Source organism: Anomaloglossus baeobatrachus, chromosome 1 (assembly GCF_048569485.1).
Source record: "Anomaloglossus baeobatrachus isolate aAnoBae1 chromosome 1, aAnoBae1.hap1, whole genome shotgun sequence".
NCBI classification, from domain to species: domain Eukaryota; kingdom Metazoa; phylum Chordata; class Amphibia; order Anura; family Aromobatidae; genus Anomaloglossus; species Anomaloglossus baeobatrachus.
In genome coordinates, this window is record NC_134353.1 from 718,379,415 (window position 1) to 718,403,537 (window position 24,123).

At 51.8% G+C, this 24,123-nt stretch overlaps 1 protein-coding gene across 4 annotated transcripts in view; it reads right to left on the bottom strand.

Annotated features, from left to right (window-relative positions):
- Nucleotides 1-24,123, bottom strand: part of LOC142250032 (E1A-binding protein p400-like) — a 407,327-nt gene that overhangs the window by 57,222 nt on the left and 325,982 nt on the right. For 3 of the 4 annotated variants that reach the window (XM_075322102.1, XM_075322113.1, XM_075322095.1), the window contains exon 47: nt 9,778-9,957. In XM_075322102.1, coding sequence (XP_075178217.1) covers nt 9,778-9,957 — 180 coding nt within the window. The remainder of the gene's footprint in view (nt 1-9,777; nt 9,958-24,123) is intronic. The other variant, XM_075322107.1, reaches the window with a different exon arrangement.

The following is a 24,123-nucleotide window of genomic DNA, read 5'->3' on the forward strand; positions in this document are numbered from 1 at the left end:
AAAGCTGCCCCAAGGGTGTGCACATGATAGTATCCTCAAGTCTGAGCTCAGACCACTGTGGCCTGCAGGACCCTTCTATCGAAGATCGCATCGGACGAGGCGTAGGTATGAAGCCTGTAGAATTTTGTGAAAGTATGAATGGAAGGTAGCAGCCTTACATAACTGCAAGACAGGGGCTTGGTGACAAACAACCAAGGAAGACCCCACTGCGCGAGTAACCTTGAGTGGGCGCAGTCTGTCCTTTATCCGGTAAGCTTCCAAGATGGCAGTCTGGATCCAGTAGGCAATGGTGGATCCAGAGTCAGTAATAGAGATGAGTGGTTCCGTCGAGGCTCAGTTCGCCAGCAGCAAACGAGCCTAGCTGCAGAGTCTCAAGCTTGACCCGAACCCCGGATCAAGTCACAGATTGGCAGCTTGAGTCTCCACCCACGTACAGCCAGCCATAAGCAGAATACTGCAGGGGGAGGGTGGTCAGGCCTTTTTTATACTTTTTTTTTTTGTTGCACACTACATCCGAGCTCGCTGTTGTTACTCCCAGTGTGCACCGTTCAAACACTGCAAGCGGCTCACACAGAGCTGAGCACAAAGTGTACCTGAGCACAGAGTTGCTCGCACAAGTTTTGTTTGCACGTACAGCACCCGATCCATAAACCCGAACCTTGATTTTTAAATTTGGTGTTCAGTTCAAAAACGAGTCTCAGGTTCGCTCTTCTCTAGTCAATAGGTCTTTTGCAATTAGAGTCCAAAATCATGAACAGAGAATCCATTCATCAGAAAGATGTTGAGGTAAAGTGTTCTCACGAAGTCCTGCTTTTGGAACATCCATTCTCGAAGGTTTGAAGGTGACGGACAAAACGAAGGGAGCATGTCCTTGTTACGGTGAAACCAGTAAACCACCTTAGGCAGAAAGTATAAAGTCAGAGGCAAAACCACCTTGTCGTGATGTAAAACCAGATAGGGGGAGAGGCATGAGTTCGGACACTTGTTTGATTGAGGTGATGGCTGGGAAAAGGGGCAACCTTCAAGAAGAAGGTGATCTCTGAAGGATGTACAAAACGAGGTTGAGGTCACAAGGTCCTACCGGAAGGAGGTAAGATTGCGCAGAATTTGTGAACTCCTGAAGGAAGGTTCTGACCTGGGAACGAGATACAAAATTTTCTCTGGAAGAGAATGGAAAGCACCAAGGACAGGCCAGAATCAAGACCCGACTGTAGGAAAGACAGCAGGGAAAGTAAGAAGATCATGGGAGTGGTCTGGTAGGTTTTGCATGAGCGGAACAAGGCCTTCCATTTGCAGTGGTATGAAGTCTTCCTCGCCTTAATCGTGGTCTGGATGACCTGATTGGGCAGACCAGCGGATCTTAAAACTGCAGCTTCAACAGCCATGCTGTTGAATTGAGCGACTGAGAATTTTGGTGGAAGAGGGGACCCTGAGAAAGGAAATGTGGAAAGTCTGGGAGTTTCCATGGCACGTCTGGGAGGAGATAGACTAGCTCTGCATACCAAGGTCTTTGACAACAGGTACGATGGGCACTTCTTCCACCTTGATTTTCTTGACCAGCCTAGGAAGTAGTGGTAGGAGGAGGAAACGGGTATGGAAGTGAGAATTGGGACAAGAACATCGCCAGTGAGTTGGAGTCAATTGCTAAGTGATTGTGAGACCTAGACATGAACTGGGGAACCTTGTGATCCACTCTGAACACCATCAGATCGAGACTGGCTGTACCCCTTCTGAGGCAGAGCTAGTCGAAGACTGACGCGACCAATTACCTGCAGCGAGGCCCTCTCGGCTGGGGGGCCAAGCTGTCTACTCCGAGAATGTGTACTGCTGAGATTGCTAGTATATTCACTTTGGCCCGTGAAAGGATCTGAGGAACATTTAACATCACTGCTTGGCGTCGAGTACCTCCTTGGTGGTTGATGTATGCCATGGCGTCGTTGCACTGGACGCGGATTGGATGGCCAAAGAGAAGGTCCTGCCAGTGAAGGAGAGCCAGGAGGATTTCTCAGAGTTCCAGCATGTTGATGGGAAGAGACGATTTCTGAGTGTTCCATGAGGTTCTGAGAAACTGCTCCCCAGCGTCTGTCGTTACAATCTTCTAGTGTATTGGTTGAAACTTCTCCACCATTGAAGAGACCATCTTGCCCAAAAAGCTCATGCAAAATCCTGAAGAGGGACGTCTGAAAGAACGAATTCTCTTTAGAAGGATAGAGTGCTTGTCTTCGGTCAGGAATACTCTTGCGCATGCAGTGTAGAATGGCAATCCCAGGAAAACAATGCACTGTTCCGGGATTAGAGAAATCTTAGTTTTGTTGATTATCCAGCAGAGACGAGAAAGTGGCATGCTGAGGGGATTCGCTTTGATCAGGATGTAGTCTAGGTAAGGGATGACAAGAATGCCTTTGTTCCAAAGAATGGCCATGATGGTCGCCATCACCTTTGTGAAAAACCTGGGCAATGTGGATACGCCGAATGTTAGCACAGTAACCTGAAAATGGGAATTCTGAACTGAAAAGCTGGAATATCTGGTAAGATGGAAAAATGGGTATGTGCAGGTAGGCATCCTGGACATCCCCTGAACACAGTAACTCCTGGATCTCCATGGAGGTTATCACTGAATGGTGCGACTAAAAGTAGCAGAGGCAGACACGCCTATTCAATAACTTGAGGTCCAAGATGGGATGGGCGGAACCATTCTTCTTTTCAACCTCAAACAGTTTTCAATAGAGACCTGAGAAACACTCCCGATATGGAACAGGAATGATGACACCGGACCTGAGGAGTGAATCGATAGCCTTTAAGAAACCAGGGATGGTAGAATGATCCTTTGGGGGATGAGATTTGAATAAGCGGGAGTGAGGGAATGTGGAAAACTATCTTTAACAGGAGGAGACTACTACCCTCCCTGAAAGTATTCCCAGCTGGGGACTTCCCGTCATGCTGAACAGAATCTGTTGGATCTGAATGGCTTGCTCTGGTGCCTCCGAGGATGCCAGGAGGTAACAGGCTTGAAGGAGGGTCATTTTTTTCTTGGCAAAATTGGAAACTTGTACTGGAGATTGCAGTTTCCAGCTGAGAATTGTAAAAAGGAACAAAAAGGAAGTGAGAGGCTCTTGGAGGAGTGGACAGTTTGGCCTTTGTTGGGTAAGAGAAGCACTTTTATCCCCGGTGGTGTCCGAGATGATCTTGCCCAGTTTCTCTCCAAAAAGCAAGGAGCCCTGGAAGAAGAGACTGGTGAGGGTCAGCTTGGTAGCTCAGTCCGCGTTCCATCCCTTCAACCATAAGACTCTGTGGATTGTGACGATATTGCTGGCAGCAAGGGCTGAGCATGCGGCTGTATCCAGTGAAGCTGTTAGAAGATATTTTGATGTGTGAGCTATCTGGTCCGCCAAATCCACCATTTCAGAGGTGGTAGCACCAGACAGGAAACTCTGGAACAGGAGCTTAGCTAGGCAGAAACTGTATTGGAAAACCATGTGGAAGCGGACAGGCAGAGGGCCAATCCCGCAGTCTTGAGGACAGATTTTGCTAAAGTAGCTGTGTGCCTATCGGAGGGATTTTTAAGTGAGGATCCATCTGAGCGGGTTAGGTTAGTGTTAGTGAAGACCTGAGGTACCCACTGAGGAAGACTCTGTCCATCTTTAAAGTACACCAGATGCAAGTGGGTATGGGACCTCAATGAGTTTACGTCTTTGGAAACGTTTCACTGAATGCTCCTTGGCGAATATTCCATTGAATTCTTTGTGGTTGGTAAAACCCGAGGAGGTAGTTTTAACTTCTTGAAAGATACGTACTGCTCGGATGAGTCTGTTGCTCATCCTTTATATTGAGAGAGTGATTAACAGCAATAATCAGACTATCCACTGTGGAGACACGGGGCTCAGTGGGTGCTCTTGTCCGCTGGCCCAGCCGCCTTTAGAAAGACAGCGTGTCTCAGGGCTCATCCCAACTGAACGCCCGACCTCCTTAACCGTGGGCGGATCACTACTCAGACAACACAGGGTGAGGGAATCACAATATTAAGACTTTATTGGATCCCCAAAATATTAACGGCACATAACACATAACCAGCAAAACACACAAATGTAACAGGCAACAGAGTCTCACCCTTCCACTGGCTCACCAGGGATTAGAATGTCCTTGCCTCAGAGCTTCCAGGGCCACTTACTCCAAATCCAGCAGCACCCCGCTTTTGGCGGGCACCCACCGAGAAAGGAATAGCGCCAGATTTAGGAAGCTGTGTGAGGTCTGCAAAGTCTGTAGCCAGGTGACCAAAATTGTCCCAACCTGGGTTTCTTCCTTAGGTAGTCCTGGTATGATGATATAATCCTGGCAGCCGGAGTCGAAATCCCTAGACTGTGGATATGGTCTCCAATCGGAACCGGAGTCCCTAGATTGAAGCCACAAGGTATCCTGATCCTCTAGCCAGCTCCTAGGAGCTTAGACTGGATCATGCACATCCATCCACCACAACAACCTGGTGACTTAAAGAAATCCCCTTTTATAGCCACAGCCTTCCCTTTGGATACACTGCGTCCTCATCGGATTGGTTGGACAAGATTGCTTCTCCCATTGGATAAATTTCAAGCTGCATGGATAATGTTCATTTAAATGATGTGGGTAGGAAGACTGAGGATATCTACATGAAGTCTGCAAGTCACCGACTAGACAATGGCTACTAAGGTAATTCCATTAGCAATACACAACTACATTACAATGATTACTGGAAGGGTCTGGAGAAACAATAGCTAAGCAAAATGAGTTAGCACAAAAGAACAATACATCTGGCTGAATGTTAAGAAATTTTAACCAATGAGAGTCTATGTCGTCACATTCCTCCCCCTTCTTAATATTAGCCAGACATGATAGCCTTCTGATCATCCTTCTCCTCTTGACGGCATTGTCTTTTTTAATGGGGAGGTCAGCATCAGAGGCTTGCATCTATACACCTCCCCCTGATTACCTCCCCCAGGTTGAGCAGCCATATTGCAGACAAGCACTAAGGTGGGGTCCGTGAATTGGGCTTCCCTGAATTCCTTGTGATCTATCTCCCCCCAGTCAATGGCCACAGTTGGGTCTGAGGTACTCACATTCGTTGCATCTGAAGAGGAGGCTGAAGATTGAGGAGGAGGGTTCCCCTCGGATGGGTTGGTAGAGACATCTGCACAAGGATGGTGTTTGGCTTGGCTGCGGGTGATGGCGGTAACCAACTGGCTGGATAGTCCTTGTCCTAGGTCATTCTCCAAAATAACTGGTGTGAGCAGGTAATCCACAAGCCCCACTTTCACTTCCCTCTGGGTGGTATCCGAAACAACAGGCTTGGTGGAGCCATCTATGAACCCCACTTCAACTTCCTCCTGGCTAGTCCCCGAAACAACAGGTGTTGGGAGGCTGTCCATAAGCTCCATATGGACCTCTTCCTGGTCAGACACCAAAATAACAGGTGTGGGGACCGTGTCCATAAGCTCCACATCAGCCTTGCTCTGGTCAGTCTCCACAATGACAGGTATGGGGAGGCTGTTCACAAGTCCCACATCGATCGCTTCCTGGTCGGTCCTTAGGTCCAACTGCACACATGCCAGAGGGTGTCTGAGCGCTGGCCCTCAGCCAGGGAGATGGATAATTGGGAATCTGGTAAATGGTCTTCTGGGGAAACAATAACTGGGCTTACCAGAGTGATGGAAGATCCAATGTCTCGAAGTCCCTGAGCCTGTATATCACCGACCTTGACCGTCTGGATATGGGGATGGAGGTTGGCTGGTGTACGGTGTCCGGCCTGCCGTAGGGTGTGGACTGGGTAAACCACTTCCTCAGCTATTGGTGTTTCTTGGGAGTAGCATTCCTCAGGTCTCGTTGGTTCATCTCGGCATATGTTGACTGGTTGGAGTGGCAGGCGGGCTTCCAAGCATGCGGCCTCTTTGTTTTGGTTCAGCTTCTGCTGGGTAGCGGGACCATCCTTCTTGAGCGGCTAGTGCTAGCAGTACGGCAGCTGGAACTCCATAAACATATTCCAGAACCCAAGCCCTCTCTTCTTTTGAGGATTTAGGCCCCAATGCAACCAACAACGCTGTGGCTTGGGCCATTTTGGACCAATTTGATTCCAGATTGTCACTAGATCCATGATGTGGTGTTAAGGTGAACTCATAACCAGAGATCACTAGTTGCCTACTGCCTGGCCAAATTGATATGGGCCAAGTGCATGCATAAAAGAATCCACACCAGACACAGTCGGATGTGTAATCTCTTCTTGGTCACAATAGAAAATGGCACCAAAAACAGACAGAGAAGAGCATGCGTCCTCTTGATATAGGCTAGGGGCGTACACAAGTTCAGATATGCACATTTAGTGGGACAGTTCATGAGCTAGCCAATGGGGAGATCCGTGTTGCTGTTGATGGGCGGGTCTGACTTCAGTGGATGAAACCATGATGATGGGAGGGACGTCATCTGGTGCATCCATGCTGATGGTTTGGTCTGTCTTCCCTTATATGGTGGTCTTCTTTCATCTGGACATTCCTTGCATTCCAGGCAAGGTGTGGAGAAACAGGCAATAGCAGCCATCTTTATATCTGTGTCATGTATATGATCTGAACCCTGAATTATGTAAGGCAAATCGACATTTCCCACAATCCCTTGTCAAGAGGTTAATTAAGTATTTAATCTTATGGCTCTCCTCAACAGTGGCACATAGTTTAAATCCTCTGGGTCAATATCGGCGGGATCCTCATTGTCCTCTGCATCATTCTGGGCATCCCAATGGACTAATTTCCTGATCAAGTCCGACCGAGTGTCAGCGTTCCAGTAGACAATCTTTCGCCTCTGGCATAGATCCTGTAGCATCCATTTACTGCTTCGGTCGTATCTCCTCTCTGGTCCTTGTCCCATGGCTGAGCTGGTGGGGTTGGACATGGCAGCGTCCGAAACCTGAATGCCTCCCCTATGGCCTGCTGGGTATGCTTATGTGCCTCCTTGGTTGTTGAGCCCGGGACGGTGTCCACGAACACCAGTCCTTTGCAGCTCCCCTGGATAACCCAGGCTGAGTAGTGTCCCACCGCTGCCACCAATTGTGGAGACACGGGGCTCAGTGGGTGCTCTTGTCCGCTAGCCCAGCCGCCTTTAGAAAGACAGCGTGGCTCAGGGCTCATCCCAACTGAACGCCCGACCTCCTTAACCGTGGGCGGATCACTACTCAGACAACACAGGGTGAGGGAATCACAATATTAAGACTTTATTGGATCCCCAAAATATTAACGGCACATAACACATAACCAGCAAAACACACAAATGTAACAGGCAACAGAGTCTCACCCTTCCACTGGCTCACCAGGGATTAGAATGTCCTTGCCTCAGAGCTTCCAGGGCCACTTACTCCAATCCAGCAGCACCCCGCTTTCGGCAGGCACCCACCGAGAACGGAATAGCGCCAGATTTAGGAAGCTGTGTGAGGTCTGCAAAGTCTGTAGCCAGGTGACCAAAATTGTCCCAACCTGGGTTTCTTCCTTAGGTAGTCCTGGTATGATGATATAATCCTGGCAGCCGGAGTCGAAATCCCTAGACTGTGGATATGGTCTCCAATTGGAACCGGAGTCCCTAGATTGAAGCCACAAGGTATCCTGATCCTCTAGCCAGCTCCTAGGAGCTTAGACTGGATCATGCACATCCATCCACCATAACAACCTGGTGACTTAAAGAAATCCCCTTTTATAGCCACAGCCCTCCCTTTGGATACACTGCGTCCTCATCGGATTGGGTGGACAAGATTGCTTCTCCCATTGGATGTTAAATGATGTTGGTAGGAAGACTGAGGATATCTACATGGAGTCTGCAAGTCACCGACTAGACAATGGCTACTAAGGTAATTACATTAGCAATACACAACTAAATTACAATGATTACTGAAAGGGTCTGGAGAAACAATAGCTAAGCAAACATGAGTTAGCACAAAAGAACAATACGTCTGGCTGAATGTTAAGAAACTTTAACCCATGAGAGTCCATGTCGTCACATCCACCATATTGCATAGCTTAGAGACCTGTTCAGAGTCCAGATTGAAATCAGATTCGGAACGGGGGTCGACTACGGAACCACCGGAGGAAGGAGAACGAGAGAATGATGCCATCCTTGAGGACACAAAAGTAGTAGGAGATCTGGAAGACGAACTAGTGTGAACTCGCTGCTTGGATCTCTTGTATGGTCTGCCATGTCGGAGAGGAACCGGAGAGTCCAACACAACTTAAGAAGTGAGTAGGACCCACTTGGCGGTGGCTTAAATAAAGAGTCCTTTCATGACCTAAAAGCGCTTAGGAAACCTTGGTTAGGTGGCGACTAACTGGAAAAGAGTAGCGGTCCATTCAGGAGGAGGGGGAACATTCTCACTGCGGACAGCGAGGGGCTCTTGTGGAAATGTCATAGTGAACGGGCTACAGTTTGGGCAGAGGAACGAGGTCTAACCAGAGGGAAATTTCCTGTGATAAGAAGCACAGACAAGTGAAGGAGAAGGACCAGAGAATGGGAGCGAGACTCCTTGAGGTCAGACATAGAAGAGGAAGAAAAGGAAGTGCCAGTGTAAGATACTGTGGCTCTGAGAAGCTGGAGGAAAACTACAGGAAGTAGGAGATGGAGGCTGCAGGCACTGACAACCTGGTATGGAGAGGATAATGGCAAGAAGCAGGAGGCAGCATTGGTGAAAAAAAAGGTGGTGGTGATCTTAAAAAGGTGCAGAGTTCCCACATGCCAAGAGCGAGAGAGACATGATCGGATAGTTTAGTTGCGGAGAGCGTAGGAGAGTCGGTGTGACTGATTGGCTGGATGGCAGGTGTTCCCTGACTGTAGACCATGATCAAGCCAAGGACTATAGTAGGTGACAAAGCCACAAGGGACAACTAGCATGGCATGGAGGACACGGCTATAACAGAATGGGAAAAAGTGTAGGGGAAGAGAGCTACACAATAAAAAAAAAAAAAACAAAAAAAAAACAAAAAAACAAACAACCTCTGTAGCCACTTAAGTACTATTAAAGATGAAAGTGAAGCATCTATTCCCTATCTTATTTCAACTTTTAGATGGGACATACCAGTTTTGTCTTCCCTCCCTGTACGTCAGGCTGTGGGAGAACAAGCAGGCAGGGGAATGGTGGAAAGGACCAACCGCCAGGGAGCCCCAAACACTCTTGATGTGTTAGGGGGTTAGAGTACTGCCAGAGAGACCAGAGAGGATACAGTGATGACGCAACCTCACTGCTCTTGGTCTGTAGGTACCTAGGATGACAGAGTGACAACTGCACTCTGATGCCAGACAATAGTTGAATCTGAAAATTAAAATCTAAATCATTACTAAAACACAACAAAATTAAAAGGTAAAAACAAGGCCGACTGCAACCCCAAACATTCTTGATGTGTTGGGGGCTTAGTAGGGTCCTGCCAGACAAACACGAGAGACAACAGTAGTGAAGCAGCCCTACACTGTTCTCCCGGTCTCTAGGTGGGAAAGCAGGGTGACCAATTACACACACAACACTACAAACCTAAGGTAGAGACTTGGCTGAGTGCAGCCGCATATTTGCCTCCTACTGGCACTAAGCTAAAACTGATCATCTCTAGGCCAGTTGGTGGGTGTATACTACTGGCGAAGAGCTAACGTTTTTGCATAGTCTCCTAATGGCAGCAGCAGACGCCCCATGGTCTCCTGTATCCCCCATTACAGTGATGGAGAAAAAGAATACAACCTTAAAGATGACCTCATTAGTAATGATTTAAACACATTCATTTTTCCTCTTACCAGGCGTAGATTTGTCACCGTAGTCCCAGTAAGAACAGCTCCAGCACGTGATGCAGTTACAGTGGCCAGCTGTTGTGTTTGCTGGGGTTGAACCTGTGCTGTGGTGCCAGTCAGGGTTCCAGTCTGAGTCACATGCTGTGGAAGCTGAAGCTTCTGCTTCTGAAGCTTGAGAAGCTGCTCCTGGAGAAACATTTTGAATAGGGATCATTTAGGGAGTATAATCTTTGGAAAACATGCTCTAGAAGATGTGGAACATTAACAATCCATTTGTCATTGTGGGGTGAAAATATTCGGCTGTACTCACTGGAGGAAATATGAATGAAAACCACTTGCTTTTCCTGATCTATATTGCAGCAAACTCAATGGTATCAATTAATTTCAGTCAAAATTCAAGCGTTTGTCCACTAAAGATATTGATGGCTAATCCTTAAAACAGGTCACCAATATAACATCGGTGTTGGTTTGACAGTCAGCACGCCCATTGTTTTGCTGTTACTAGCTGCAGCAGTAGCTGGATGTAAATAGCACAGATCCATTATGTAAAGACTGTTCTTGATACTACATAACGCTGGTTTCACATCAGCGTTTTCCTGCCGCACTCGCAGATCCGGCACAAGGACAGTACAGTACATTAAAGTTCACTGGCAAGCTCCGGGCACATGCGGTCATGTGACCGGAGCATGTGACAGCATGTGACCGGGGCTTGCCACACTGTCTGTGAACTGTATTGTACTGTATTGCCCTTATGCCAGATCCGGCAGAAGGCTCCTTTCACATTGCGTTTTACCTTCCGCTCACAGGTCCCGTCGGAGCATCCGTCCGAACCGCCCCTCCCCCACTCTGCAAAGCGTGTTCCGGACGCATGCGCCCGACAGGGCCATTCACTATTAGGGCGCGCACTGCGTTAGCGTGTGCTCTGTTTTGTCCATTTTTTGCATATATACGTTTCTGCAGACGGACACCCGAACGTAGTCCACTGGGGGAGGGGCAGTTCGGACGAATGCTCCGACGGGACCTGTGAGTGGAAGGTAAAACGCAACGTGAAAGGAGCCGAAAACCGCTGATGTGTTTGTGCCCTAAGGCTGGTTTCACATCAGCGTTTTTTAGCCTTGAGGCAAAAAAACGCAAACTGCATGTGACTGGATCTTGTTGAATTGGAGTTGAACGCATGCAAACGCAAGTGTTATTTACTGGATCCTGTGACTTGCAGTTTATAAGTTATGTGGTCAGGAAAGAGCTGAATGAGGCTGGGCGGGCATTAAAGTCGTGATCGGGAGTGAGCTGAATCTGCCATGACAGTGTGGATGCAGCTCTGGACGAGAGTGAGTGAGTGTGAGTGAGTGTGAGTGAGAGAGTGTGTGAGAGTGTGTGAGAGTGAGTGAGAATGTGTGAGAGTGATATTCAGGCCATGTTCTGTACAGAAAACAGGATCCTTCCTGCAGAATACAACGCAATTGTTAAAACCAGATCCGGCACCCATTGAAATACATTGCAGCTACTGCCTTAAAGGGGTTATCCGGCTTCTTTGACTTTTTTTTTTTATTTCCCTATTGGGCTACATTGGGGCAGGTAAGTAGATAGAGACCACTTACCTGCCCTGCTGTCAGCCCCTCTCCCCCGGCTCAGAGCGGTCATGTGACCGCTCCTGCCGCGATTTTGCTGCTTCCGGTCTTTGCACGTCTACATGGGCAGGGCCATGTTGACATGCAAATGTGGAGCAGCATGTCACCTCCCTGCTGGGTGTCTACAGTGCGAGGAGTCACCGCCCCCTTCCCTGCACCCTCCCACACATTCCCCCGCACCTCCAGTAACCTCCCCCTGCACTGCTGTGGGGGTCCGTGACCTGGGGGCGGGGCCTGGCGGCAGCTGCCGTGGTGTCAGCTCCAGCACCGGGCCCCCTGCCCAGGATCGCACATTCAAATGTACCGGCATCACAGATCACCGATGCCGGTACATTTGAAAGTGCTGATGAGAAGCAGCGCAGCGCTGCTTCTCATCACTGTCCCTCCGGCTGTCTGTGCAATCTGCAGCACAGCGGTGACGTCACTACTGTGCTGAACAGAGCACAGACAGCGCACGAACGTGCAGGAGCGGCGGGGACCGAGGACAGGTGAGTATGTACTCCACATGTGTTCCCTATGGGGATGGGGATGGGGGGGCTGGCAGAGCCATATGTGTGCGTGTGCAGAGCCATGTGTGTGCGTTTACGGTGCAGAGCCATGTGTGTGCGTGTACGGTGCAGAGCCATGTGTGTGCGTGTACTGTGCAGAGCCATGTGTGTGCGTGTACGGTGCAGAGCCATGTGTGTGCGGTGCAGAGCCATGTGTGTGCGGTGCAGAGCCAGGTGTGTGCGGTGCAGAGCTATGTGTGTGCGTTTACGGTGCAGAGCCATGTGTGTGCGTGTACGGTGCACAGCCATGTGTGTGCGTGTACGGTGCACAGCCATGTGTGTGCGTGTACGGTGCAGAGCCATGTGTGTGCGTGTGCGGTGCAGAGTCATGTGTGTGCGTGTACGGTGCAGAGCCATGTGTGTGCGTTTACGGTGCAGAGCCATGTGTGTGCGTGTACGGTGCAGAGCCATGTGTGTACGGTGCAGAGCCATGTGTGTGCGGTGCAGAGCCATGTGTGTGCGGTGCAGAGCCATGTGTGTGCGTGTACGGTGCAGAGCCATGTGTGTGCGTTTACGGTGCAGAGCCATGTGTGTGCGTGTACGGTGCAGAGCCATGTGTGTGCGTGTGCGGTGCAGAGTCATGTGTGTGCGTGTACTGTGCAGAGCCATGTGTGTGCGTGTACGGTGCAGAGCCATGTGTGTGCGTGTACGGTGCAGAGCCATGTGTGTGCGTTTACGGTGCAGAGCCATGTGTGTGCGTGTACGGTGCAGAGCCATGTGTGTACGGTGCAGAGCCATGTGTGTGCGGTGCAGAGCCATGTGTGTGCGTTTACGGTGCAGAGCCATGTGTGTGCGTGTGCGGTGCAGAGTCATGTGTGTGCGTGTGCGGTGCAGAGTCATGTGTGTGCGTTTACGGTGCAGAGCCATGTGTGTGCGTGTACGGTGCAGAGCCATGTGTGTGCGTGTACGGTGCAGAGCCATGTGTGTGCGTGTACGGTGCAGAGCCATGTGTGTGCGTGTACGGTGCAGAGCCATGTGTGTGCGTGTACGGTGCAGAGCCATGTGTGTGCGTGTACGGTGCAGAGCCATGTGTGTGCGTGTACGGTGCAGAGCCATGTGTGTGCGTGTACGGTGCAGAGCCATGTGTGTGCGTGTACAGTGCAGAGCCATGTGTGTGCGTGTACGGTGCAGAGTCCGATGTGGGGCTGTTATTTGCAATGCTGTAGTGATACCAGGTCAGGGGCTGGGGAAGAATATACTGACAGGGAATGTGTGCAGGGGGCGGGCAGAGGGTGCGGCTGGACACTGGGGTGGGGCTGGACACTGAGGCTGGGCGGTGACAGCTGTGACTGGGAGGTTTTGCACAGGAAGTGGTCAGTTTGCTAGAGCTGAATGTAAACAAGAAGCTGCAGAGAATAAAGGTATAATTCAAGAGGAACAAAAGTTAGAAAACAAAAAATAACAATGTAGGTGTGATTTATATGACAATACAGCACAGATAAACTCAAACATTTTTGTTAAGCTAATGTCGGACAACCCCTTTAATGTACAGGATCCAGTAAGTTGCAGTTTTTGGACGGAGGTGAAAACTGCAACTCACCAGATCCTGACACTACCGCATGCAAACGCATGTTGCCGCAAGTCCATTGACATTGCATTGAGCAGACAACGGATCCTGTAAGATGCGTTTTGCGTTTTTTTGCCGACCAGCAAAAAGAAGGGAATTTTGTTTACTTACCGTAAATTCCTTTTCTTCTAGCTCCTATTGGGAGACCCAGACAATTGGAGACCCAGACAATTGGGTGTATAGCTTCTGCCTCCGGAGGCCACACAAAGTATTACACTTTAAAAAGTGTAACCCCTCCCCTCTGCCTATACACCCTCCCGTGCATCACGGGCTCCTCAGTTTTGGTGCAAAAGCAGGAAGGAGGAAACTTATAAATTGGTCTAAGGTAAATTCAATCCGAAGGATGTTCGGAGAACTGAAGACCCTGAACCAAAAGAACAATTCAACATGAACAACATGTGTACACAAAAGAACAACCAGCCCGAAGGGAACAGGGGCGGGTGCTGGGTCTCCCAATAGGAGCTAGAAGAAAAGGAATTTACGGTAAGTAAACAAAATTCCCTTCTTCTTTGTCGCTCCATTGGGAGACCCAGACAATTGGGACGTCCAAAAGCAGTCCCTGGGTGGGTAAAAGAATACCTCGATAAAAAACGACCCCCTCTTACAGGTGGGCAACCGCAGCCTGAAGGACTCGCCTACCTAGACTGGCGTCTGCCGAAGCATAGGTATGCACCTGATAGTGTTTCGCGAAAGTGTGCAGACTAGACCAGGTAGCTGCCTGACACACCTGCTGAGCCGTAGCCCGGTGCCGCAATGCCCAGGACGCACCCACGGCTCTGGTAGAATGGGCTTTCAGCCCCAAAGGAAGCGGAAGCCCAGAAGAACGGTAGGCTTCAAGAATCGGTTCCTTGATCCACCGAGCCAAGGTTGACTTGGAAGTCTGCGAACCCTTACGCTGGCCAGCGACAAGGACAAAGAGCGCATCTGAACGGCGCAGGGGCGCCGTGCGAGACACGTAGAGCCGGAGAGCTCTCACCAGATCTAACGAGTGCAAATCCTTTTCACATTGGTGAACTGGATGAGGGCAAAATGAAGGTAAGGAGATATCCTGATTGAGATGAAAAAGGGGATACCACCTTAGGGAGACATCTTGAGATAACCCTGAGGACGCTAGGAGCCAGGACTCAATGGCCACACAGTCAGGTTGAGGGCCACAGAATTCAGATGGAAAAGAAGGGAATTTTGTTTACTTACCGTAAATTCCTTTTCTTCTAGCTCCTATTGGGAGACCCAGACAATTGGGTGTATAGCTACTGCCTCCGGAGGCCACACAAAGTATTACACTTTAAAAAGTGTAACCCCTCCCCTCTGCCTATACACCCCCCGTGCATCACGGGCCCATCAGTTTTGGTGCCAAAGCAGGAAGGAGGAAAACTTATAAATTGGTCTAAGGTAAATTCAATCCGAAGGATGTTCGGAGAACTGAAACCATGAACCAAAAGAACAATTCAACATGAACAACATGTGTACACAAAAGAACAAACAGCCCGAAGGGAACAGGGGCGGGTGCTGGGTCTCCCAATAGGAGCTAGAAAAAAAGGAATTTACGGTAAGTAAACAAAATTCCCTTCTTCTTTGTCGCTCCATTGGGAGACCCAGACAATTGGGACGTCCAAAAGCAGTCCCTGGGTGGGTAAAATAATACCTCGATAAAAAGAGCCGTAAAACGGCCCCCTCTTACAGGTGGGCAACCGCCGCCTGAAGGACTCGCCTACCTAGGCTGGCATCTGCCGAAGCATAGGCATGCACCTGATAGTGTTTCGTGAAGGTGTGCAGACTCGACCAGGTAGCCGCCTGACACACCTGCTGAGCCGTAGCCTGGTGCCGCAATGCCCAGGACGCACCTACGGCTCTGGTAGAATGGGCTTTCAGCCCTGAAGGAATCGGAAGCCCAGAAGAAAGATAGGCTTCAAAAATCGGTTCCTTGATCCACCGAGCCAAGGTAGACTTGGAAGCCTGCGACCCCTTACGCTGGCCAGCGACAAGGACAAAGAGCGCATCAGAGCGGCGCAGGGGCGCCGTGCGAGACACGTAGATCCGGAGTGCTCTCACTAGATCTAACAAATGCAAATCCTTTTCACATTGGTGAACTGGATGAGGGCAAAATGAAGGTAAGGAGATATCCTGATTGAGATGAAAAGTGGACACCACCTTAGGGAGAAAGTCCGGGACCGGACGCAGAACCACCTTATCCTGGTGAAATACCAGGAAAGGGCCTTTGCATGACAGCGCTGCAAGCTCTGACACTCTACGGAGTGAAGTAACCGCCACTAGAAATGCCACCTTCTGCGAAAGACGTGATAGAGAGACATCCCGCAGCAGCTCAAAAGGTGGTTTTTGAAGAGCCCGTAGAACCATGTTGAGATCCCAGGGTTCCAGTGGACGCTTGTAAGGTGGGACTATGTGGCAAACTCCCTGCAGGAACGTGCGGACCTGCGGAAGCCTGGCTAGACGCTTTTGAAAAAACACGGAAAGCGCCGAGACTTGACCTTTGAGAGAGCCGAGAGACAAACCCTTGTCCAATCCCGATTGAAGGAAGGAAAGAAACCTGGGTAAGGCAAACGGCCAGGGGATAAACCCCCTCTCAGAGCACCAGGCGAAGAAGATCCTCCAAGTTCTGTGATAGATCTTGGCTGACGTTGGCTTCCTGGCCTGTCTCATAGTGGCAATGACATCTTGAGACAACCCTGAGGACGCCAAGAGCCAGGACTCAATGGCCACACAGTCAGGTTGAGGGCCGCAGAATTCAGATGGAAAAATGGCCCTTGAGATAGCAAGTCTGGTCGGTCTGGGAGCGCCCACGGTTGCCCCACCGTGAGATGCCACAGATCCGGGTACCACGACCGCCTCGGCCAATCTGGAGCGACGAGGATGACGCGGCGGCAGTCGGACCTGATCTTGCGCAACACTCTGGGCAGCATTGCCAGAGGAGGGAATACATAAGGCAGTTGAAACTGCGACCAATCCTGAACTAAGGCGTCCGCCGCCAGAGCTCTGTGGTCCTGAGACCGTGCCATGAATGCCGGGACCTTGTTGTTGTGCCGAGACGCCATGAGATCGACGTCCGGCGTTCCCCAGCGGCAACAGATCTCTTGAAACACGTCCGGGTGGAGAGACCATTCCCCCGCGTCCATGCCCTGGCGACTGAGGAAGTCTGCTTCCCAGTTTTCTACACCCGGAATGTGAACCGCGGAGATGGTGGAGGCTGTGGCCTCCGCCCACAGCAGAATCCGCCGGACTTCTTGGAAGGCTTGACGACTGCGAGTGCCGCCCTGGTGGTTGATGTACGCAACCGCCGTGGCGTTGTCCGACTGTATGCGGATCTGCCTGCCCTCGAGCCACCGATGGAACGCCTTGAGGGCTAGATACACTGCCCTTATCTCCAGAACATTGATCTGAAGGGAAGACTCTGTCGGAGTCCAGGTTCCCTGAGCCTTGTGGTGGAGAAAAACCGCTCCCCATCCTGACAGGCTCGTGTCCGTCGTGACCACAGCCCAGGATGGGGGCAGAAAGGATTTTCCTTTCGACAGAGAAGTGGGGAGAAGCCACCACTGAAGAGAGGTCTTGGCTTCCAGAGACAGAGAGACGTTCCTGTCTAAGGACGTCGGCCTCTTGTCCCATTTGCGGAGAATGTCCCATTGGAGTGGACGCAGATGAAATTGCGCAAATGGAACTGCCTCCATTGCTGCCACCATCTTCCCCAGGAAGTGCATGAGGCGCCTCAAGGGGTGCGACTGTGCCTGAAGAAGGGATTGCACCCCTGTCTGCAGCGACCGCTGTTTGTCCAGCGGCAGCTTGACCATCGCTGAGAGAGTATGAAACTCCATTCCGAGGTACGTCAGTGACTGGGTCGGAGACAATTTTGACTTTGGAAAATTGATGATCCACCCGAACCTCTGGAGAGTCTCCAGAGCAACGGTCAGACTGTGTTGACAAGCCACCCGTGAGGGTGCCTTGACTAGGAGATCGTCTAGGTAAGGGATCACCGAGTGGCCCTGAGAGTGAAGGATCGCTACGACGGATGCCATGACCTTGGTGAAGACCCATGGGGCTGTCGCCAGGCCGAAAGGCAGTGCCACAAACTGAAGGTGTTCGTCCCCGATGGCGAAACGCAGGAAGCGTTGATGCTCTTGAGCGATCGGCACATGGAGATAGGCATCTTTGATGTCGATTGATGCTAGGAAGTCTCCTTGGGACATCGAAGCGATGACAGATCGGAGGGATTCCATGCGAAACCTCCTGGTTGTCACATGTCTGTTGAGCAATTTTAGGTCCAAAACGGGACGGAATGAGCCGTCCTTTTTTGGCACCACGAACAGATTGGAGTAAAAACCGCGACCGCGTTCCTGAAGGGGAACGGGGATCACCACTCCTTCTGTTTTCAGAGTGTCCACCGCCTGAAAAAGTGCAACGGTCCGCTCGGGGGGGCGGAGATGTTCTGAAAAAATGAGTCGGAGGACGAGAGCTGAACTCTATCCTGTAACCGTGAGACAGAATGTCCCTCACCCATCGGTCTTGGACATGTGGCCACCAGGCGTCGCAAAAGCGGGAGAGCCTGCCACCGACCGAGGATGCGGTTTGGGGCGGCCGAAAGTCATGAGGCCGCCTTGGAGACGGTGCCTCCAGCGGTCTTTGGAGGACGTGACTTAGACCGCCATGCAGAACAGTTCCTCTGGCTCTTCTGTGGTCTGTTGGACGAGGAGGGTTGGGATCTGGCTGAGGGCCGAAAGGACCGAAACCTCGCTTGAACTTTCCGTTGCTGAGGTCGGTTTGGTTTGGGGTAAGGACGAGTCCTTTCCCTTGGATTGCTTAATAATTTCATCCAATCGCTCGCCAAACAGTCGGTCGCCAGAAAAAGGCAAACCGGTCAAGAACTTTTTGGAAGCAGAGTCTGCCTTCCATTCGCGTAGCCACATGGCCCTGCGGACTGCCACAGAATTGGCGGATGCTACCCCTGTACGGCTAGCCGAGTCCAGGACAGCATTCATGGCGTAGGATGCAAATACTGACGCCTGAGAAGTCAAAGATGTTACTTGTGGCACAGCGGTACGGGTGACCGCATTAATCTCAGACAGACAAGCTGAGATAGCCTGGAGTGCCCACACTGCTGCAAAGGCTGGGGCAAAAGATGCGCCTATGGCTTCATAGATGGATTTCAGTAGGAGCTCTATCTGCCTGTCCGTGGCATCCTTGAGCGATGCACCGTCAGCCACTGCTACTACGGATCTAGCCGCCAGTCTAGAGACTGGAGGATCCACCTTGGGACACTGAGCCCAACCCTTAACCACGTCAGCGGGGAAGGGGTAACGTGTGTCATTAAGGCGTTTAGTAAAGCGCTTGTCCGGGAAAGCCCTGTGCTTCTGGACAGCATCTCTAAAGTTAGAGTGATCGAAGAAAGCACTCCGTGTACGTTTAGGAAACCTAAACTGGTGTTTCTCCTGTTGTGAAGCCGAATCCTCTGTAGGCGGAGTTGGGGGAGACAGATCTAGCACCTGGTTGATGGACGCTATAAGATCATTTACTATGGCGTCCCCTTCAGGTGTATCCAGATTGAGAGCAACGTCAGGGTCAGAGTCCTGAGCTGCGACCTCCGCCTCCTCCTCTAGAGAATCCTCAAGCTGAGACCCCGAACTGCGTGAAGAAGTCGGGGAAGATTCTAAGCGAGCCCGCTTAGCTGGTCTGGGACTGCGGTCCGTGCCGGAGTCCTGCACGTAATAACTAGAGGCCACACCAGGAACACGCTTAGTCGTAGACCGAGAGGGGCCTGGGGGTGATCCCGCAGCGTCCGGGGCCTGTGTAAGGGCCGGTCTGGACTGCAAAACCTATAGAAACTTAGCAGACCATTTATCCATAGACTGAGTCATGGAATGAGAAAGCGACTCAGAGAGTTTGTCAGCTAAAACAGCAAACTCTGTCCCTGCCATCTGGACAGGGGGGGCCGGTGGTTCTACCTGGGCCGAGGGACCCCCTAGTGCCTCAGGCTCCGGCTGAGCGAGTGCCACAGGGGCCGAGCATTGCTCACAGTGAGGGTAGGTGGAACCTGCAGGTAACATAGCCGCACAAGAGGTACAGGTAGCAAAATAACCCTGTGCCTTGGCCCCCTTGCTCCTTGTGAACGACATGCTGTTGTCTCCCAGGAGCGTGATCACTGAGGGTATATAGCCACAAGTTAACAATACAGCTGAACCGGAAAAGTATACAAATATAATGTATCTATATACAGTTCAGCACCCTAGGGGGACCAGCACCGGTAACCGGTGTGGCTTACCAACCGCTCCAGCGGTGTGTGGCCACCAGATTCCCTGCCTCGGGTCTCCCAAGCTGCAGCCAGACGTCCTCCACCGGCAGGATGTGTTAAAACATGGCTGTCGGCGTTCACAGGGGAGGAGGGAGCCGTGGGCGGACTTACAAAAGTGCGGGAATCTGGTGCCCCATAGGGATTAGTGAGGGGGGAGGAGGACAGCTATGTGTGCTCCAGCCCTCACTGTCGGCGTCAGCCCGACCGTCCCGCCCTTGCCCCTGACTGGCAGGGCTGTGGGCGGGCGTTTAATGTACTAGGCCGCAAAAGCCGGGGACTAAAGTAGAAACCGCGGCCGGCAAGCAGGCATGGTCGGCGCGGTAGTCCCGGACAAAAAACCAACACTGCAGGCGCTGCAGCGTCTGAGGCCCAGGTGCCTCATGCACCGTCCCAAAGGGGACACAGAGTACCTGTAGTTGCAGGGCCTTGTCCCTGACGATACTCAGTCTCCTGTCCGGCAGATACCACCAGGGGCTGCGGAGGGAGCCCGGTCCCAGTGCCTGGATGACCGGTTAGGATCCCACTTCACCCAGAGCCCCTAAGGGATGGGGAAGGAAAGCGGCATGTGGGCTCCAGCCTCTGTACCCGCAATGGGTACCTCAACCTTAACAACACCGCCGACTCAGTGGGGTGAGAAGGGAGCATGCCGGGGGCCCTGTAAAGGGCCCTCTTTTCTTCCATCCGAAATAGTCAGCAGCTGCTGCTGACTAAAATGTGGAGCATTGTGTGCATGTGTGCCTCCTTCAACACAAAGCTAAAAACTGATGGGCCCGTGATGCACGGGGGGTGTATAGGCAGAGGGGAGGGGTTACACTTTTTAAAGTGTAATACTTTGTGTGGCCTCCGGAGGCAGTAGCTATACACCCAATTGTCTGGGTCTCCCAATGCAGCGACAAAGAAACGGCCCTTGAGACAGTAAGTCTGGGCGGTCTGGGAGCGCCCACGGTTGACCCACCGTGAGATGCCACAGATCCGGGTACCACGACCGCCTTGGCCAATCTGGGGCGACGAGAATGGCGCGACGACAGTCGGACCTGATCTTGCGCATCACTCTGGGCAGCATTGCCAGAGGAGGAAATACATAGGGCAGTCGAAACTGCGACCAATCCTGAACTAATGCGTCCGCCGCCAGAGCTCTGTGATCTTGAGACCGGGCCATCCATGAATGCCGGGACTTTGTTGTTGTGCCGTGACGCCATGAGATCGACGTCCGGCGTTCCCCAGCGGCGACAGATCTCTCGAAATATGTCTGGGTGAAGAGACCATTACCCCGCGTCCATGCCCTGTCGGCTGAGAAAATCTGCTTCCCAGTTTTCTACGCCCGGGATGTGAACTGCGGAAATGGTGGAAGCTGTGGCTTCCACCCACTGCAGAATTCGTTGGACTTCCTGGAAGGCTTGACGACTGCGAGTGCCGCCTTGGTGGTTGATGTATGCGACGGCAGTGGCGTTGTCCGACTGGATCCGGATCTGCCTGCCCTCCAGCCACCGATGAAAGGCCAATAGGGCTAGATACACTGCCCTTATCTCCAGAATATTGATCTGAAGGGATGACTATCGGAGTCCAGGTTCCCTGAGCCCTGTGGTTGAGAAAAACCGCCCCCCACCCTGACAGGCTCGCGTCCGTGGTGACCACAGCCCAGGTGGGGGGTAGAAAGGATTTTCCCTGCGATAGAGAGTTGGGATGGAGCCACCACTGAAGTTACGTCTTGGTTGCAAGGGAAAGAGAGACGTTCCTGTCGAGTGAAGTCGACCTCCTGTCCCATTTGCGGAGGATGTCCCACTGGAGTGGCCGCAGATGGAATTGCGCGAAGGGCACTGCCTCCATCGCTGCCACCATCTTCCCCAGGAAGTGCATGAGGCGCCTCAAGGGGTGCGACTGACCCCGAAGAAGAGATTGCACCCCTGCCTGCAGCGAAAGCTGCTTGTCCAGCGGTAGCATGACTACTGCTGACTGAGTATGAAACTCCATCCCAAGGTACGTTAGTGATTGGGTCGGTGTCAACTTGGATTTTGGGAAGTTGATGATCCATCCGAACTTCTGGAGAGTCGCCAGAGCGACAGAAAGGCTGTTTTGACACGCCATCTGAGAGGGTGCCCTGACCAGAAGATCGTCTAAGTAGGGAATCACCGAGTGGCCCTGAGAGTGTAGGACCGCCACAACAGATGCCCTGACCTTGGTGAACACCCGTGGGGCTGTCGCCAGGCCGAAAGGCAATGCCACGAACTGAAGGTGTTCGTCCCCGATGGCGAAACGCAAAAAGCGTTGATGTTCGGGTGCGATCGGCACATGGAGCTACGCATCCTTGATGTCGATCGATGCTAGGAAGTCTCCTTGTGACATCGAAGCGATGACAGAGCGGAGATATTCCATCCGAAACCGTCTGGTGCTCACATGTCTGTTGAGCAGTTTGAGGTCCAGAACGGGACGGAATGAGCCGTCCTTCTTTGGCACCACAAACAAGTTGGAGTAAAAACCACGACCATGTTCCTGGAGAGGAACAGGGATCACAACTCCTTCTGTCTTCAGAGTGTTCACCGCCTGAAAAAGTGCCTCGGCTCGCTCAGGGGGCGGAGATGTTCTGAAGAAACGAGTCGGGGGACGAGAGCTGAACTCTATCCTGTAACCGTGAGACAGAATGTCTCTCACCCATCGGTCTTGGACATGTGGCCACCAGGCGTCGCAAAATCGGGAGAGCCTGCCACCGACCGAGGATGCGGCTAGGGGATGCTGAGAGTCATGAGGAGGCCGCCTTGGAGGCAGTGCCTCCGGCGGTTTTTTGGGGGCGTGCCTTAGACCGCCACGCAAAAGAGTTCCTCTGGACCTTCTCTGGCCTGTTGGACGAGGAGGATTGGGACTTGGCTGAGGGCCGAAAGGACCGAAACCTCTGTTGTATTTTCCGTTGCTGAGGTTTCTTCGGTTTGGCCTGGGGTAAGGACGAGTCCTTTCCCTTGGATTCCTTAATAATTTCATCCAATCGTTCGCCAAACAAACGGTCGCCAGCAAACGGCAAACCGGTTAAGAATTTCTTGGAAGCAGAGTCTGCCTTCCATTCGCGTAGCCACATGGCTCTGCGGACTGCCACCGAATTAGCGGATGCTACCGCTGTACGGCTAGCAGAGTCCAGGACGGCGTTCATGGCGTAGGACGAAAAAGCCGACGCCTGGGAAGTCAAAGACGCAACTTGCGGAGCAGAGGTACGTGTCACCGCATTAATCTCAGACAAACAAGCTGAGATAGCTTGGAGTGCCCACACGGCTGCAAAGGCCGGGGCAAAAGACGCACCTGTGGCTTCATAGATGGATTTCACCAGGAGCTCTATCTGCCTGTCAGTGGCATCCTTGAGTGATGAGCCATCTGCAACTGATACTACAGATATAGCTGCCAGTCTAGAGACTGGAGGATCCACCTTGGGACACTGAGCCCAACCCTTAACTACGTCAGAGGGGAAGGGGTAACGTGTGTCATTAAGGCGCTTAGTAAAGCGCTTGTCCGGAAAAGCTCTGTGCTTCTGGACAGCATCTCTGAAGCTGGAGTGATCGAAAAACGCACTCCGTGTACGTTTGGGAAACCTAAACTGGTGTTTCTCCTGCTGCGAAGCAGACTCCTCTATAGGTGGAGCTGGGGGAGAGAGATCTAGCACCTGGTTGATGGACGATATAAGGTCATTTACTATGGCGTCCCCTTCAGGTGTATCAAGATTGAGAGCAACGTCAGGGTCAGAGACCTGAGCTGCGACGTCCGCCTCATCCTCCAGAGTCCTCAAGCTGAGACCCCGAGCAGTGTGAGGAAGTCGGGGAAGATTCCCAGCGAGCCCGCTTAGCCGGTCTGGGACTGTGGTCCGTGCAGGAGTCCTCCACATGAGACCTAGGGGCCACCCCGGGAGCACGCTGCGGCGCAGACCGAGAGGGGCCTGGAGGTGACGATCCAACAGTGCCTGGGGCCTGTGTAAGGACCGGTCTGGACTGCAAGGCTTCTAGTATCTTGGCAGACCATTTGTCCATAGACTGAGCCATGGATTGTGAAAGTGACTCAGAGAGTTTCTCAGCAAAAACTGCCAACTCTGTCCCTGCCGCCTGGACAGGGGAAGCAGGAGGGTCTGCCTGAGCCGAGGGGCCCACTAGTGACCGAGGCTCCGGCTGGGCAAGTGCAACAGGGGTCGAGCATTGCTCACAGTGAGGGTAGGTGGAACCCGCAGGTAACATAGCCCTACAAGAGGTACAGGTTGCAAAAAAACCTTTTGCCTTAGCGCCCTTGCTCTTTGTGGACGACATGCTGTTGTCTCCTAGGAGAGTGATCACTGAGGGTATA